Here is a 17,874-nt window from a genome sequence, read left to right on the forward strand (position 1 = left end):
CTGAGCCACCCAGGCGCCCCAAGATACAGCTTTTTATATTCCACTAAGTAGAAGTATTAATTAGGTCCACCCTTTCTCCCCACTGATCTAAAATGCCAAGCTTTGCTACATACTGAATTCCATAAATTCCTGGGTCTGTTTCTGGACCACCAATTTTAAAAAAATTGATTTATGTGTTTACTGTTGTGCAAAAACAAAACTATTATTTGTGTTGGATAATTCCGTAACTTTAAAATCACCAAACAGCATCCTATTAGTTAATTCTGTAATTTATGGGTTTTTTTTGTTATTCTCAAGCATTAACTCTTCCAAATAAGCTTCCAAGTAATACTGGATAACAAAATAAAACAAACAAAAGGAAAAAAACCCAAAAATCCCAAGGAAAGGCAACTGCACTGAGATTTAAATAAAAGAAATGCAACATCTTTACAATACTGTTTCCCATCCAAGAAAAATCTCTCCATTTATTCAGTACTTATTTTTATGTCCTTTAAATAAGACTGTATTTTCTTCATTCATATTTTTCACATTCCTAGTTGGGTCAACTTACTCAATTTCAAAAGCTATTTTAAAAGGAAAAAATAGGGGCACCAGGGTGGCTCAGTCGGTGTTCATTTTCAGCTCAGGTCATGATCTCACCATTTGTGAGTTTGAGCCCCACATTGGGCTCTCTGCTGTCAGGGCAGACCCCACTTTGAATCCTCTCTCTCCCTCTCTCTGCCCCTCCACCCGTTTGCATGTGTGCACATGCTCTCTCTCAAAAATAAAACAAGACATTAAAAAATAACAATAAAAGGAAAAAATATAGTAAAGAAATTACACACAGTACCTTTTCTAAAGCAACATGTAGTTCTTTTTCACATTCTGGTGGCAATCTCAAAAGTAGAACCTGACAGGCATCTTTAATCAGTGGAACAACACTGAGAAATATTAATACGGCAATAAAAAGAGAACAGAGGGGATCAGCAATGAACCATCCAAACTGCTCTATGAGAACTGTGGATACGATCACACCAATACTGCCAAGCGTGTCTGCCAAAACATGTAGAAACACACCTGCAAGTAAAACACATGAAAACATTAAAAATGAAAGCACATCTAATTTAGTTCTTTTATCCATTTTATAAACAATACTGGGTATCTACTATGCACCAGAAATTCTGCTAGGGGATGGTACTTAAAAAAAAAAACAACAAAAAACAAGGGCACTGCTCTCAAACAATTCACAGCCCAGTGGTAAAGGGAAAAATGTAGACAACAGTAAGACAGAGTGTTAAGTTTTATGATGGTGTGGTTTTCCTAGAAATCACACATGAGCCAAGTTTTGACATTACGCAAATTACTTCTATTAAACCCTCAGAATATATAATTTAACACAGTAAGTGATAAAAATTCCCCCATGTATATTTATAATACAATAAAAATTTCCTGGTTCTTTTGTAGTGAAAGTTCATAATGACACACTCAGTGTTCCCGTTCCAAATAATATTTATGCAAATGTCACAGGAAAAGGACTCTGTAATAATCTGTTTAAAAATTGACATTTATGAACCAATGTGAGCATTTTCTACAACAGATGACTTTATTTATTTATTTTTTAGCCACAGATTGTTTTACAAAAATAAAGCTGTACCAGAAGCCTAATACTTCATACAAGTAAGACAGTGTCAATTCAGAACACAATTGAAAGGTAGGACAGTATTTGGCAAGGACTCACCCCTCATGTTAGCATTCATGCCTCTGCCTGCAGATCCGTGGCTGTGACCATGCCCGTGGTCACTGTGTCCATGCATATGGTGGGAATGGCTGTGATCAGATGAATGACAGCTTCCCTGAGAAGCTCCATGGTTATGGTTATGGGCATGGCTAAAGGCACAGATACCAATAAGGTTTACTATCAGCCCTCCAACTGAGACTGGCTAGTAAAAGGAGAAAAGAAAACCTTTAATTTGTAGTTAAAAAAAATAAATTTGTTACTTAAAAGTTACTACAGATCTAAATGTTTTTCTGTTTATGGTTTTAAAAGTATTTATGGTAAAACCTCACAAAGTTCAATAAGGAAATTCAGAAGTTTTATTTACTTATTAATGTAGTTTTGTAAGGAAATCCAAAATTTTTAAAAATCGGATTTTTGAGTATTTTAGAAGAAACATTTTTAACTTCCAAAAACCAAAGTTTTGGCAAGTAGAAGGATTTGGACTTGCTTTAAGCAAGTGATTAAGAATAATATGCACCTGGTTCATGGTTTATGAATAAATAAATTATGCTAAAGTTTTGTTTTATTTATTTAAATAGAGTTTGAAAGTACTGCTTAAGTATACACTGTAGTTGAAATCTCATTTATATTACTAGGTAAATTTCAGTTTGTAAGGCAATGATTATAATTTACTAACTAGTAGACTACAAATACATACAGTCTTATTGTGTCTTAAATACAGTAAAATTTGCCAAAGTAAAAAAAAAAGTATAATGGAAAAGCAAAGATATAAATGGCATTGTCTGGATTTAATAATGCCACAACAACATCCTAAAGGATACATAAAGTTACTTATCCTTGATTATCCTTACAAAATGATTTTGGGTAACAGTTAAGGGTGTTACTTAATTTATGTACATCTACAATTTCTCCTTCAGAGGAATTCATTTGATTTATAAAAAGAATATATAAAAATAATGGGTACAGATAATTGTAATCAATTTCCAAAGGAGGTAAGAGAAGAGATTTACTTTAGTAATCATATATGGAAACTATGTATTTCTTATTGTGGCTCATTTGTTGGTCAGACTTTAAAATTTTAGTTAGCTTTATGAGCTTGAAGATGGTTACTGAACTTTGAATTAAATCAAATACTGCATAAAGAGATCCCCATCATCTCAACTACTTGTCCTCTAATGATAAATACTTCATTTGTATAGATTTCACCAGAAAAAAAAAAAAAAAACATAGAAAGTATAATCCCCCTTATAATTCTAACCCTGAGTTAGTCACTAAGAGAATAGTGTACACTCTATGCATGTACTAAAATACATACATCAATCCCCTTTTCAACCAATAATAGCATCATGTTATAATACCGCTTTGGAAAATTTTTTTAACTTAGTACAGCTTACAAATATTTTTCATGCCTGTATATACAGATGTGCCTCATTTTTCTTACTGGCCACCTAGCTTTCTATAAACAACAGCTTTATTTAATTAGTCTTTTTATTGATTTTTTTTTGCCATAACAAACAATGGCACAATGAATTATGCACCTTTACACACCTGTGCAAGTATTTCTGTAATAAATATTAAAGGTTAAAGGATGTGAGCATTTAAAATTCAAAACATATTTCCAAACTGTAATCCAAAGCATTTTACTAACATATACTTCCACCAACCAGATTCATAACTACAAGCCAGGTGCTAGAATTTAACACTTAATAATAAACCATTCAGGTCCCCGAGATACTTCACTTACATCTTTAATTGTGGAAGAATGACAAAGGAGTTAACTCAATGTTGCTTAAAAAAAAAAAAAAAAAAGCAAGATACAATGCGAATAGTGAGAAAGGGAAATCTAAGAAACTGAGGAAGGAAGACAGGAGTTAAGGGAAAATCTCTCACTTGAGACACACAAGCAAAGTCTTGAGGAAGGTGGAAAGGTAGATGTGAGGGAAGGGCATGCCAGCTTCAAGAAACAGCGCATATAAAGGTATGGCAATACAGGGACAACATTAAAAATTTCTAACAGTAAATAATCTATAAGATAAAACCTTTAAAATGATAGTATTTTTCTGATTCGCTAACATTTTGCAAATTTCCTCAGGTATTTAAAAACACATCTTGGGGCACCTGGGTGACTCGCAAGTGTTGAACTTTTGATTTTGGCTCAGGTCATATGTCGCGGTTTGTGAGATCAAGCCGCACGTAGAGCACTGCTCTGACAGCCAGAGCCTGCTTGCAATTTTCTTTCTTCCTCTCTTTCTGCCCCTCCCCCATCCATGCTTGCTCCCTTTCAAAATAAATAAACATTAAAAAAAAATAATAAAAGCACATCTTCATACAAAAACACTGCATAAGTCAGAAAGATAGCTGTTATGTATTAGAATGTCATCTAATATTCTGACTGCTAACATATGAGAGAAAAGGATTAATTTCTAAGAGTCAGCAGTGTAAATGTAAATACAGGGTCAAGAGCTTATGTTAATTTAAATTATAAAAATAAAGTAAAACCTTCCTACATCATTAATTACAGGTAGTTAAACTTTAGCATGGAAAAAGCTAAAGGGGTTATGAGTAGAAAATCAAACAGGAAAAAAAGAGACTTACTGTTAACATGTGTGTGTCTAATTCCGGAGGATCAATTAATCTAGCCACTGACTCCATAAACACAAAAAAAGCTATTACCATTAGAAAAAGTCCATTAATAAATCCAGAGAGAATTTCTATTCGGCCATACCTAGAAATGTAAAAAATATTTTTAGAAAGGAAAATGACAAATATTTTTATTTTATTTTTATTTATTTAAATTTTTAATGTTTATTTATTTTTGAGGGAGACAGAGTGCGAGCAGAGGAGGGGCTGAGAGAGAGGGAGACACAGAATCCAAAGCAGGCTCCAGGTTCCGAGCCATCAGCACAGGGCCCGATGTGGGGCTCGAACTCACAAATGGTTGGATCATGACCTCAGCCAAAGTAGGCCGCTCAACCCACCCAGACGCCCCTACAAATATTTTTAAAGCACAAACATTATTATGTTACAAAAGAGGATATATAAGTCTAGATCTTCAATTATGTACATAATTAGTAAGACTAGAAAATTATCGAGATTTTAAACACCACACCAATGCTGAGTCTTTCTGTACAAAAGTTTGTTAAAATTTTAAATATTTATCAAAGTCCTTCTTCAATGTTCTCTCTTATACAAGGCCTTGCCTAATTTATTAGCAAGAAGTTACTTCTCTCTCCTTTAAGCCTTTGATGGGCTCTGTACCTCTGTCACAACACACAGATTCTGCTTTGTACCAAAATTATTTGTATCTTTGGCCCCTCTGTCTTTCAGAATATAAACAGTTGAAAATAGCTGAATTTATCAATTTAGGGTCTTACCAAAATTCATCATATACATCAGGGATTCTAGTATTTGTTGAAATGAATTCAGTTGAAATGAATTCAGTTAATGAAAGGGCATTTCATGCATAGCCACTTCAAAGTTTGAATACTGTTTATAACAGCAAAGATGTGAATGACCATGCACATTCCATTGTCTCAAAGAAACTGTTGGGCAAAGAGCTCAAAATCTAACTAAGTTTTGCTACCTCCATGTAAGATGGATTTGGCAGAGAGTATAATCTTGAGCTCACTGCCATTCAGTATCATGCTTGGTTTATTTCCTCTTACTTAATTCAAATTAAAGAAAAATAAAGCTCTGAAAAATTATTTGTATTAAAAGTAATACAATTGTATTTTCTGGGGTGCCTGGGTGGCTCAGTGCATGGGGGGGGGGCAACTCTTGATTTCATCAGGCTCTGTGCTAACAGCATGGAGACTGCTTGGGATTCTCTCTCTCCCCCTCTCTCTGCCCCTCCTCCACTCACACACACATGCATATTCTCTCTCCCTTTCAAAATAAATTAAAAAAAATTTTTTTTAAATTTTATTTCCTAAGATGGAACTTGCCCTGAGAATTTTTTCATTTTGTTACATCACCTTGATGGTCAAGGTACCTACCCATAGGAGAAAATCCGAGTTGCTTTCCATCTACTCATCAGGGCTGCAAAAAGTCCCATGACCAAAGCAGAGCAGTCAAAGAGCATGTGAAATCCATCTGAGATCAGACCCAGACTATTGGTCAACACTCCATAGAATAATTCCACAAAGGTAAAAAGCTAAAATAGGTTTAAAGACAAATAGGGGAGGAATGTGTTGGGAAATACTGTTTCAATAGATTTATCAGAATGCAATCACGACAATTTTAACCGTTTATTACACAAACCTTACTTGATGATATAACTGATATTTTATTTCATTTCATATAAACTGTTAAGATACTAAATCAGATAGGTTCATCTTACACATCATTTAAAAGGAGACAGTTTCATTTATATGACTGTAGAACTCAATAAACTAGGCTACAAAATGTTAGCACTGTGGTCTGTAGTGAGATCCTGTAAACAGTAGATAAAAATCTTTACAGGATACTATATTTACTGATTTGAAATAGTACACTAAACTGATGCAACTAAAATGCCTCAAAAGTTGCATAAATAGTCTGAATATGATCCTGTAATCTTCCTATTACTTAGAGAAAATATAGTTTTAGCCCCTGATGATCAGAAATTTTGGTAATTACTAAAATTCTACCAGAAATAACAAAATTAAAAGATTAAACTTTTTAAGGTATGTCAGTAATATTTAAAAATCTTACCAGATTCAAGCACAAGAAGTAAAAGATCTGCCTAGAGTCATTTTCCTCAAGAATTTGTTTTAGTGATTCCTTAATAAACCTAGGGATCGATTGGGAGCTATGCTGAAAAGCATCACCCATGAAGTTATAAAGAGGTGTTCCTTCAGGAGAATATCCAATTAGAGTGCCTTTCTGTCCTTTCTTAGAAGGAGATGATAAGATGTTGGCAGCTAAAAAAAGGAAAAAAAAACCCATGAACATTATAAAAGCTTTAAAAGCTTAAGTTACCAAACCAACACCGTACCCATCAGCACTAAATGCAAGCACTGAACAAATTCCCAAATTAAGTAAATGACTTCAACACCAGAATCCATAAGATGAAATTTCCTAAGGTGAAAAGTGCTCACACAAAATGAAGAATATAGCGCTCACTACCACTCCTCCGGACAGGACGTGTTCAGTGCTTTCCTGGTGTGCTGCTCTGTTCATAGCTCGAAGCTGGTCTGTTATTGGATGTGTCCAAAAGTTTCCAAAAAGTAAAGCACTAATAAAAATGGGAAAGGATCCATAGCGGGCACATTTGCAAGCTTCCATTTTGACTGAACAAACAGAATCGACATAGAAATCCAGGATCATGACAAAAAAGATAACTGTTGTGAAAGGCATAATGAGAGAAAACCAAGACTCGACTTTACTCTAGGAATTAAACAGAGAAGAAAAAAAGAAATTGTCAGTACTGCACAGGTATAAAGTTCATATCTTATGTTTTAGTTAATCTCTTTATATATAAACAAATACTGTGATTAAATATGATTCATAAAATGCCAAAATATAAGAGATATAAAATATTACTGCATTTTCCTAGTAGTCCCCAAAGTATTAAAGAACAAAAGCATTACGGTTTAATAATTTTATAAATACTAAGTGATACACAATTCTTGTGTATAAGTAACACATGGTTAAGTATTAAAATGTGTCTTTTTTTTAAAATAAATTTTTTTTTTTTGGAACCGTGACGCTTTCCAAGGCACGGGCCCCTCTCTCGGGGCAAACCCATTCCAGGGCGCCCTGCCCTTCACAAAGAAAAGAGAACTCTCCCCGGGGCTCCTGCCGGCTTCTCTGGGATCAGTTGCGTTACCGCACTTAAAATAAATTTTTTAAGTTTATTTATTTTGAGAGAGATACAGAGAGTGCTAGCTGGGGAAGAGCAGAGAGAGAGAGAGAGAGAGAAAGAGAGAGAGAGGGAGAGGGAGAAGGGGAGGGAGAGGGAGAGAACCAAGCAGGCTCCACAGGGTCAGTGCAGAGCCTAAACAGGGCTTGAACCCACAAAACCCCAAGATCATGACCTGAGCGAAAATCAAGAGTCAAATGCTCAACTGACTGAGCCACCCAGGCACCGTGTCTTTTTTTTTTTTTTTTTAATGTTTATTTATTTTATTTTGAGAGAGAGAGAATGAGCACGCATGTGCATACACGTGAGTGGGAGACGGGCAGAAAGCGAAAGGGACAGAGAACCCCAAGCAGGCTTCCCTTTCAGCATGGAGCCCAACATGGGGCTTGATCTCACGACCCTGGGATCAGGACCTGAGCCGATATCCTGAGTTGGATGCTTAACTGAGTCACCCAGGTACCTCCTAAATTATGTCTTTAACTGATTCTTTTGAGCTACAGGAATGGGAGGGATATATATATGTAATAGTACTTGATTTGTATTTTCTATAAGCAATAAAAATTACAAAAATTTTTCAAAAATTATGAAAAAAAGCATAACTTACAACACTTGTAAGTTTGAAGTGAAATAAAATACAATGTACTGAAATGAACTAAAATTTATAAGTAACAGCAATTCATTTTACTTATTACCAATACATTCCTGCTCTTACCTCAGTTGTCACAGAAAGAACAATGACCCATGGACATAAGAGAAGCACAGAAACAAGATGGGATAAAGCTTGAAGACGCTTGGCTCCACCAACATCTATAGAGAGTTTTCTGGATGCTGTATGAAAACCAACTTTACAACACAAAGCCAGTACTAGCAATAATACTCCACCCTATAAATAAAATTACATAAGTTTCATTAGAAACACTCGGTTCACTCAATCCTTCAATACACAGTATTGGAAGAAATGGAACTATTATGTTTTTTCCATATCCTAAATTACCGAACTACTTAAATGTCAGGCAGTACTGTAAATTACTGATAACTTACTTTAATGCACTTTTAAAGTTACAGTTGTGGTAACTTTTCAAAATCTCTTGATTATGTTAGGAACACAGAAAAGAACATACCTTGTGATCTGCCACACCTAAGAAGGCAATGGCTGTGTAAAGCATGTGAGTTAGAGCGCTGTCATGATGTCCTTCAGCTAAGTGAGTTGCAGTAAAGGAAGAAAAACCCCAAATATTAACTCTTTGAATTCTGAAGTCCTCCTAAAATTTTAGCTACATTATTTTGGGTTGACTAGAGACTAGTTTGGGAACCCCAAACCTGACTACCTGCAACAATATATTGCCCTTAAAAACAAAACAATTAAACATTTAATTTTGGGACATAATTTATAAATTGGAATGGCTTGTATTTTTGTTGTCTCCAAAACAATTATAATAGTGCTTGAGATACAGCTGTTAAATTTCAGGAGTTAACCTTCAAAAGTATATGCATGCATACTATGAGTAGGGCAAAGGGACAAGACCAAGGAACATTTTGGACCATTCTTACCAAGGAATTAAGGTTGCTCTTTCAGAACAAGAGGTCGAATCAATCCTAAATCTATTTGTAAATCACTGACCACGTAAGCCTCAGTAAAGCAGCAAGTATAAAGGGTTGGTGGGGTGGAGACATATCACAAGCAATGTGGAGTTTTGCAGTCATGCCACCCTCTTTCAGTCTAAGAAAGTAAATTGTTATTTAAGTAACAGGCTCTAGAACAGTATCAGTAACCAGAAGAATTAAAACTGGTGTTCCAAGTTCTGCTAAATGGAGAGGGCAAAGGGGTATGGACAGGAAGGAACAAGGCATGTCTGTTTGTAGAGGAAAAGGGGTATACTTATTTGACTGGAAAGTTGGGGTTATAGAAGAGTAGAAGCTGAACTGGAAATAACAGTTTAGATCAAGAGAGTGATTACCAGGTTAAGGAATTTCAACTTTTTCTTTTCGGCAAGAAGATGCCAAAGATTTTTCATTAAATTTCAAAAAAAAGTTTATATTTAATAATTGCAACTGACTTCTAAATCAAGTATTTGAATTGTTAAATTTGTTACAAGGGAGCCAACAGATTGATTTTGTTGACTGGCAAATCCTTTTTTTTTTGTTTTGTTTTAAGCACCAGGACATTCTAAAATATTCTTTCACTGTCTCTGTAGAATATATTGATTAGGATGCCATAAAATATTTAATTTAGAATAAATTTACTCATTATTTGAATACCTACATTAACTCATGGAAGTTTCATTCATGACTGATTAGTTTAATTCAATCCTCCTTGTCCCATTCTGCCAGTTTCCTATTTTCAAGACTATATAATTCCAATCTATTGCAAAAGGATACGGTGTTCAGCCATTTTAGCCATGAGATCATCATTGTCGAAAAGCAATAGGCAGATCACAGCAATAACGAAAAAAGCAGCCCCTCTTGTCTGAAAATGAAGAAAATATTATTTAGGATGACTATTTTAAGAGTTGATTTTTAAGACCATGACTATACAAATACTAAAGAAAAATTGTTTTCAAATAAATATGTGAAGAAAAAATAACATCTGACATTAAAGCCCTTCTACTATATAGCATAAATAAGCAGTATTAACAGATAAAAAAAGCAAAGAGCTACAACAAATTCTGCAGAATAGTTTAAGGGCATTTAAGGCACATAATAATGATGACTTCAACTGTCTCCTTGTTCATAGGACTAGGCATGTTACCATGCACAAACCATTTATGTTTGCAGAATTAATATCCCTAAATGTTATTTTGCTTCGGGTTGAAAAGCTCAAGGAGCTACAGAATTATTAGCATGAACTTACTTTATTCTACAACATGCAAGTGATAGACAGTTAATTTACAGTTAATTATTGATAATAATATCAATATTCTAGTTATGACTCTTCTATGGAAACAGAACTAAGAGGGCACATTAAGAAAATTGGCAGTCATTTCTCATATCCAGTAAAGGTGCAGAGCATTTAAAAGCTGATAAATTTTTAAATTTTATATTCTCATTCCAGGGAAAGGATTTTGATGAAAAAAAAAAATCATAGGAGGAACATACTGCCTAGTTTATGCAAATACTTCAGAATTTTGGGTATAAAAGCCATCCAAATAGCATTATTATACATTCTGTATTTATAAATTTATAGGTGTACTACCATACACTTTCATTAAATAAAAGTTAAAATTTAAAGTAAGAGTCCTATTCATTAATGTGATCACCACTATACTTGATAAATTCTCTTAGAGTGGTGGATATTTTGACAAAAGTCAGTACACATAAACCACACAATATCAACAATACCCCGCTATGGAGAATGTAATTTAATCTTTTGTCAAAGAGAGCAAATGAAATTTTGTAGTGCTTCAGTCACAGCTAAGAAAAAAACCCTGCTGCTGGATAGATGCCCAGATTTGTAACACACTAATGAGAAAATATATATGATTTATACTCTCATTTCTGAGTCTAACTGCAACAAATTTTTTGTTTTTAAGTCATTTTTATTTCTTTCTTAAAAAACATTTAGTGTGTGTGTGTGTGTGTGTGTGTGAGTGAGAGAGTGAGAGTGAGAGAGAGAGAATCTCAAGCTGTCTCCATGTTGTCAGTGCAGAACCTGACGTGGGGCTCAACCTCACATCATGAGACTGAGATCATGATGGGAGCTGAAATCAATAGTCGGATGCTCAACTGACCGAGGCATCCAGGTGCCCCTAAAGTCAGTTGTATTTCTTTTGTGAATTGTCTTTCCCTGCCCTTGGATCATTTTTACTGAGAATCTTAAGCATTTTTCTTAACTTACTTGAGTGATTTATATTTTAAAAGAAATGTAAAACTTTTACTTGTGGTAATTTTTGTTGTTATTGTTAGTTTGTTGTCTGCACAATGACTTCTGTTACATAGAAGGTTATAATCATAATGAAATCAAATTTACTGAGTTTTCCCATTGTGATTTTTTCCCACTGTTTTTATGCTCAGAAGGTTTTCCCCTCATAATTTATTTTATTTTACATATATTTATTTTATACATTATACATGTTTATATTATTTTGTATGTTATACATTTATGTTATTTAATACATTTTACATATTTTAATTCTACATTTATTATATATTTGTGTCCACAAAACTCTTCAATCCACTTGACATTTATTTTTTTATTTTTAAATATTTATTTATTTAAAATAATGAGAGAGAGAGAGAGAGAGAGAGAGAAAACCCATGAGCGGGGGAGGGGCAGAGAGAGAGAGGGAGACACAGAATCCAAAGCAGGCTCCAGGCTCTAAGCTGTCAGCACAGAGCCCAACGTGAGGCTTGAACTCACAAAACTGTGAGATCATGACCTAAGCTGAAGTCGGACACTTAACCAACAGAGCCACTCAGGTGCTCCACTTGACATTTATTATGGCGTAATATATGAATGGGATCAAAGAAAGAGTGGCATACAGGGTACGCCTGGGTGGATCAGTCAGTTAAGCAACTAACTCTTGATTTCAGCTCAGGTCATGATCTCATGGTTTGTGAATTCGAGCCCCTTGTTGGGCTCTGTACTGATGGCACAGAGCCTGCTTAGGATTCTCTCTCTCCCCCTCTATCTCTGCCCCTCTCCTGCTCATGCTCTCTTTCTCTCAAAATAAAATAAACATTGAAAGAAAAAAAATATTGGCATATGCTTTAATATTAATGATCCTATTTGAAATCTATGGGCTGGGTAGCCTCCCTGCTCTCCTTGGCATATTACTTTGTTCACTTAATTTTATTCATGTGCCTCCAATACTCAGCTTGAAACAGCTCCTTTTAGAACACGGACTACTACACCTTATTTATCTTTATTTCTCCTTTCCCCTGTAACTGGGACAATGTACCATGCACAGAAAGCATTCAATTTGGTAAAACAGAAATACTGTAGTTTTAAGAATTTGGAATTGCAGATTTATGACTCATTTACCAAAGAAGGATAATTCTTAAGTTATTTAAGATAAAGAAGGCTTCTGGGGTACCTTCAGTAGGTAAAATGTCTGACTCTCGATTTAAGGGTCGTGAGACTGAGCCCTGAGTAGATCTCTGCAATGAGTGTATAGCCTACTTAAGATTCTCTTCCAAGCCTTCTACCCTTCTCCCGCTCATGTGTGCACTCTCAAAAAAAAAAAAAAAAAAAAAAAAAAAGATAAATAAAGCTGCCTAGTTGGCAAAATGCTCATGAGACTTTATAACAAGTTCTTAGGTATTTTCCAAAAATGACGAATAAGGGTTAAAAATGAGGTGTGCGAGGAGCACCTGAGTGGCTCAGGTGGCTAAACAGCTGACTCCTGATTTTGGCTCAGGTCATGACCTCATGGTTCGTGAGATCGAGCACCGGGTTGGGCTCTGCACTGACAGTTCAGTGCCTGCTTCTCGCTCCCTCTCTCTCTCTGCCCCTCCCTTGCTCTTTTTCTCTCAAAATTAATTAAAAAAAAAAAAAAAAGACAGACAAAAGAATAAGGTGGGTGACAGGCTTGGCTACAGCATGATGGATATTTTTGTGGTGATCAAACAGTTCTGAATCTTGTCAAAGTCTATGGATTATATCAATGTCAGTTTCTTAGTTTCCATAGTGTGTTTGAGTTGGGTAAGAAATTACCACTGAAACTGAGTGAAGGGTGCTCTTCGTGCTCTTTTTGCCACTTTCTGGGAACATATGATGATCTTGGAATAAAAAGTAAAAAAAGTTTGTAAGAAAAAGTTAAAATTAGCAGAAAAAGCCCCTGAATTCTTTTATTTATTTATTTTTGAGAGAAAGAAAGTGTGTGGGCAAGCATGGGGGAAGGGGCGGAAAGAGAGGAAGAGAGAGAGAGAGAGAGAGAGGGAGGGAGACTCCCAAGCAGGCTTCCAGCTGTCAGTGAGGAGCCCAATGTGGGGCTCGAACTTACGAACTGTGAGATGATGATCTGAGCTGAAATCAAGAGTCAGCGCTTAACCGACTGAGTCATCCAGGCACCCCCACCCTTACATTCTTTTAAATGCTAAAAGATATTATGTAATTGCTTTAGTTAATACTTTACACGTATACTTTCAATTTTCAAGTAACTAATAAAAGAAAATTGTACCTTTGCTGGTCCTCCTCCAGAACTAGTGAACAAAACACTGAGTAGTGAGATGACAACAGTATCACTGTGTTCAAATAGCAGCAAAGTCCTAGAAAAATACAAAAACATTATCATTCACATAAAATATATCCGATCTTTACCAAGAAACATGAATTCAACAAGAGTAAGAGAAAATAAGTATTTCTTCCTGATTTCATAAAACACTGAGAAAAATAAATAGGTACAAATGCTTTAGAATTAGCTACCTTTTGGCATTATCTACCTGGTAATACTACTTGCATGATTATATCACACCAATTTCTTGTGTACGTGTACCAGGAAACACTTAGAAGGTTGCTCATACCAGCTTTGTTTGCAGTAGCCTCAACTTAATGCTACTGGTAAGAGAAAAATATAAATTAGAGTGTATCTATTCAATGGACTATTTTACAACAGTAAAAAATGAATAAAATTATATGAATATATTAAGAAATGGTGAATACTACACTTTATTATTTTTTTTTTTTTTAATTTATTTTTGGGACAGAGAGAGACAGAGCATGAACGGGGGAGGGGCAGAGACAGAGGGAGACACAGAAGCGGAAACAGGCTCCAGGCTCTGAGCCATCAGCCCAGAGCCTGACGCGGGGCTCGAACTCACGGACCGCGAGATCGTGACCTGGCTGAAGTCGGACGCTTAACCGACTGCGCCACCCAGGCGCCCCAAAGAAATGGTGAATACTACACTTTAAATGTGTTATAGACTACATGTTTGCATCCCTTCTAATTTTATATGTTGAACTCAATCCCCAGTGTGAATCCCCTCATGAATGGAATTAAAGCCCTCATATAAAAGACGATAGAGCACTCCCTTTGCCCCTTCTGCCATGTGAGGTTATAGAGAAACCAGGAAGCAGTGCCTCACCAGACAGTGAATCTGCCTCACCTTGATCTGAGACTTGCCAGTTTCCAGAACTGTGAGAAGTAAATTTGTGCTGTTTAAAAGCTACCCAGTCTTTGGTATTTTTGTTATAGCAGCCCAAATGGACTAAGAAAAAAGGAATGAATCTTAAGGTATGTGAATCTTATATTTAAAAATTGCCATAAAAATGAACTATATATATATATAACATGCATCGAGATGGGCAAGTCTCAAACATAAATTTAAATGCAAAAAAGTACACTGTAGAACATACATGCAAAATCATCTAGGTACATAAAGTAAAAAACTTGTAAACATTAAAAAAACCCACAATTAAACATTAAAAAAAAAAAAGACTTAGGTACATATGTGAAAAACTATAAAGGAAACGAAGAAAATGAAAAACAAAACTTAAGATGCTGACTACACCCAAGGGTAGGGGGAGATGGGGATACAATCAGGAGGGAAACACCAGCATTCAAAGGCATTGGTAAGATAGGTTTTTTTTTTTTTTTAAGTTTATTTATTTCAAGACAGAGAGAAAGCAGATAAGGGCAGAGAGAGGGGGAGACAGAAAATATCAAGCAGGCTTTGAACTATCAGCACAGAGCCTGATGTAGGGCTCGAACTTACAAACCACGAGATCATGACCTGAGCTGAAATCAAGGGTCAGACGCTTAACCAACTGAGCCACCCAGGATCCCCATATATATACACGTGTTATATACACATATACAGATATACATATATATATATTTTTTTTTTTTTGAAAGAGAGAGAATGCACAAGTAAGCATGCGGTATAGGGGAGGGGCAGCAGGAGGGAGAGAGAGAATCTTATGCAGGCTCAACACCCAGTCAGGAGCCCCATGTGGGGCTTGATCCCACAACTGTGAGATCATGACCTGAGTCAAAATCAAGAGTCACTACCCTTAACTGACTGAACCAACCAGGTGCCCCCAAGTATTGGTAAGATTTTATTTGGGGGACTGGATGTTGGATATGTCAATGTTCACTATTATTAAACATATTTCCTCTCTTATCTGTATGAAATATTTTAAAAACTTGAAAAACTATCACCAGCAAAAACAGGGCTTATAGGATCTAAATAGTAAGATTTTCAGCTGCTCTTTTAACACATTTTCATTTTTTCTCTTTACTCAAAAATCTGTAATACAGAACACAGCAATACTAACTTTAATTCAATTAATGATTATGAGGTACAACTTAAGAAAATAAATATATCAAAAGAGTAATACCAACCTGAAATGAGACAGGCTATGGAACACCAAAGAGGTCTTTTTTATTTGAGAGAGAGACAGTATGTGTGTGTGTACATGTGCATGAGGGAGAGCAGCAGAGGGAAAGAGAGAGAATCCTACGCTGGCTCCACAGGGAACATGGAGCCTACTGCAGGGCTTGATCCCATAATCCTGGGATCATGACCTGAGCTGAAATCATGAGTCAGAAGCTCAACCGAATGAGCCACCCAGGCACAACTCCACAAAGTCTTTCTAGTCAAGAAATTGCATGATAGTTTTTATTTTTTAAAACTTAAGTAGGCTCCATGCCCAACATGGGGCCTGAACTCACCACTTTGAGATAAAGAGTTGCATGCTCTACCGACTGAGCCATCCAGGCACCCTGCACGATGGTTTTAATAAAAGAATGAGAGGGGCAGTGTTGGCACAGGAGCTGGCAGTGAGGGATTTTAAGGGTAGGAAGTAGAGGACTAAATAAGGAGTCAAGTAAGAATTTAACAATTTTCCCCTTCTTTCCCTACCCTAATATGTGGGGACAGTGATTTAATAACATACAGAATAAAACATAATTTCATGGAAAAGAAACTTAAATATTAGAGATGATAATACTGTTAATCATATTCAAGCATAAAGTGAAAAAGCTCTCCCAAGCTGAGAAAATCCAGCTGCCTTACCTACCATTCCAGGATGCTGCTGCTGTCATGGACAAGGACATGACATCTGGAATTATGTATACCCTGCATCTGACGAAGTACACGGTAAACAACCTAAAGGGACTCAAACCTAGAAGCTATTCTATTAGCTAAAAGAGGGGAAAGGATTTTCACAAAGCATTTTCCACCTATCATTTTTACTCTGTCTACCCCATTATTCTGAGTGAGATTCTTTAAAATATCCTTAATTTTATTCCTTACCTCTCATCATCATACCCCCCTCCTCCCAACAATGGCCAGGTACTTTTTCTTATACTTTCAATCAATGAGTAAAACCCTTTAGCTACAGAGAAGCATTAAAAATGTTTATGCACAGTTGTACATATTACAATTCCTATTAAGTGGTCCTTAAGCACCACCCCCCACCCCCGGGGAATTGGTCCATTACATAAAAAGATTGCTCTATATAGATCTAGGGGAATATGAGAGTTAACTCATCTTTAATCTGATGATTGACACACTGTTGTCAACACATTTGTTTACGACCATATTTTTTAAGAATTTTCTGTTGGTAAGAGTATTTCAGAGTGGTGAAGAAAAAAGTGTTTAAATAAAGATTTTGCTCTTCTACTGGTTGATTTTATTTACCACTTCAGACCTTTTAGTTTCTAAAATCAGTTGCTAAAAGGGATCACCAAGGGATGATGAAAAGCCACTTATGCTAAAAATTTTCTGAAACTGGATTTAAAAAAATTTTTAATGTTTATTTATTTCTGAGAGACAGAGTGCAAGCAGGGGAGGGACAGAGAGAGGGAGACACAGAATCTGAAGCAGGCTCCTCTGAGCTGTCGGCACAGAGCCTGACACAGAGCTCAAACTGACAAGCCGTGAGAGCATGAACTGAGCCAGTCAGACGCCTAACTAAGCCACCCAGGCGCCCCTGAAACTAGATTCTTAACTATTAAAATATCATGACAGATCATGAACAATACATTAATGGTGTTCACCAAAAGCTAGACCACAAATTCAACAGGTTCTCTCCTTCCCTCCCTCTCTCCCCCACTCTATATGTTGAGTTGTATCCAATGCTATACAAGCGATAGAAGCATTTGCACATAACATAAGCATTTGATATTATATATAATGGAAGAAAACTAATATTCAAAATTAAGAAACACAAACAAACATTCAAAATATGCACTTTTACCTTAGTGGTCCACAAAGAGTGAGGCCAAAAAACCACAAGAGTGAAATGATACACCCAGCAACTGCATGCTTAAATATTTTGATCCACTATAAATGGAAACAAAAAGTTAAAAATTTTACTCATGTATGTTTTGCTATTATCTCAAAGTCTTAAAACACATAGGGAAAGAAAATA

At 35.7% G+C, this 17,874-nt stretch overlaps 1 protein-coding gene across 1 annotated transcript in view; it reads right to left on the minus strand.

Moving 5' to 3' along the window:
* The window catches only part of SLC30A5 (solute carrier family 30 member 5), a 35,462-nt gene that overhangs the window by 4,923 nt on the left and 12,665 nt on the right, over window positions 1-17,874 (minus strand). The window contains exons 4-14 of the mRNA XM_058730614.1: window positions 17,701-17,786; window positions 13,679-13,766; window positions 9,939-10,026; window positions 8,681-8,757; window positions 8,272-8,442; window positions 6,796-7,084; window positions 6,410-6,618; window positions 5,713-5,870; window positions 4,313-4,442; window positions 1,718-1,919; window positions 830-1,056 (exon numbers count right to left, since the gene is read on the minus strand). Coding sequence (XP_058586597.1) covers window positions 830-1,056; window positions 1,718-1,919; window positions 4,313-4,442; window positions 5,713-5,870; window positions 6,410-6,618; window positions 6,796-7,084; window positions 8,272-8,442; window positions 8,681-8,757; window positions 9,939-10,026; window positions 13,679-13,766; window positions 17,701-17,786 — 1,725 coding nt within the window. The remainder of the gene's footprint in view (window positions 1-829; window positions 1,057-1,717; window positions 1,920-4,312; window positions 4,443-5,712; window positions 5,871-6,409; window positions 6,619-6,795; window positions 7,085-8,271; window positions 8,443-8,680; window positions 8,758-9,938; window positions 10,027-13,678; window positions 13,767-17,700; window positions 17,787-17,874) is intronic.

Source organism: Neofelis nebulosa, chromosome 1, assembly GCF_028018385.1.
Source record: "Neofelis nebulosa isolate mNeoNeb1 chromosome 1, mNeoNeb1.pri, whole genome shotgun sequence".
In the NCBI taxonomy this organism is placed as follows: Eukaryota; Metazoa; Chordata; class Mammalia; order Carnivora; family Felidae; genus Neofelis; species Neofelis nebulosa.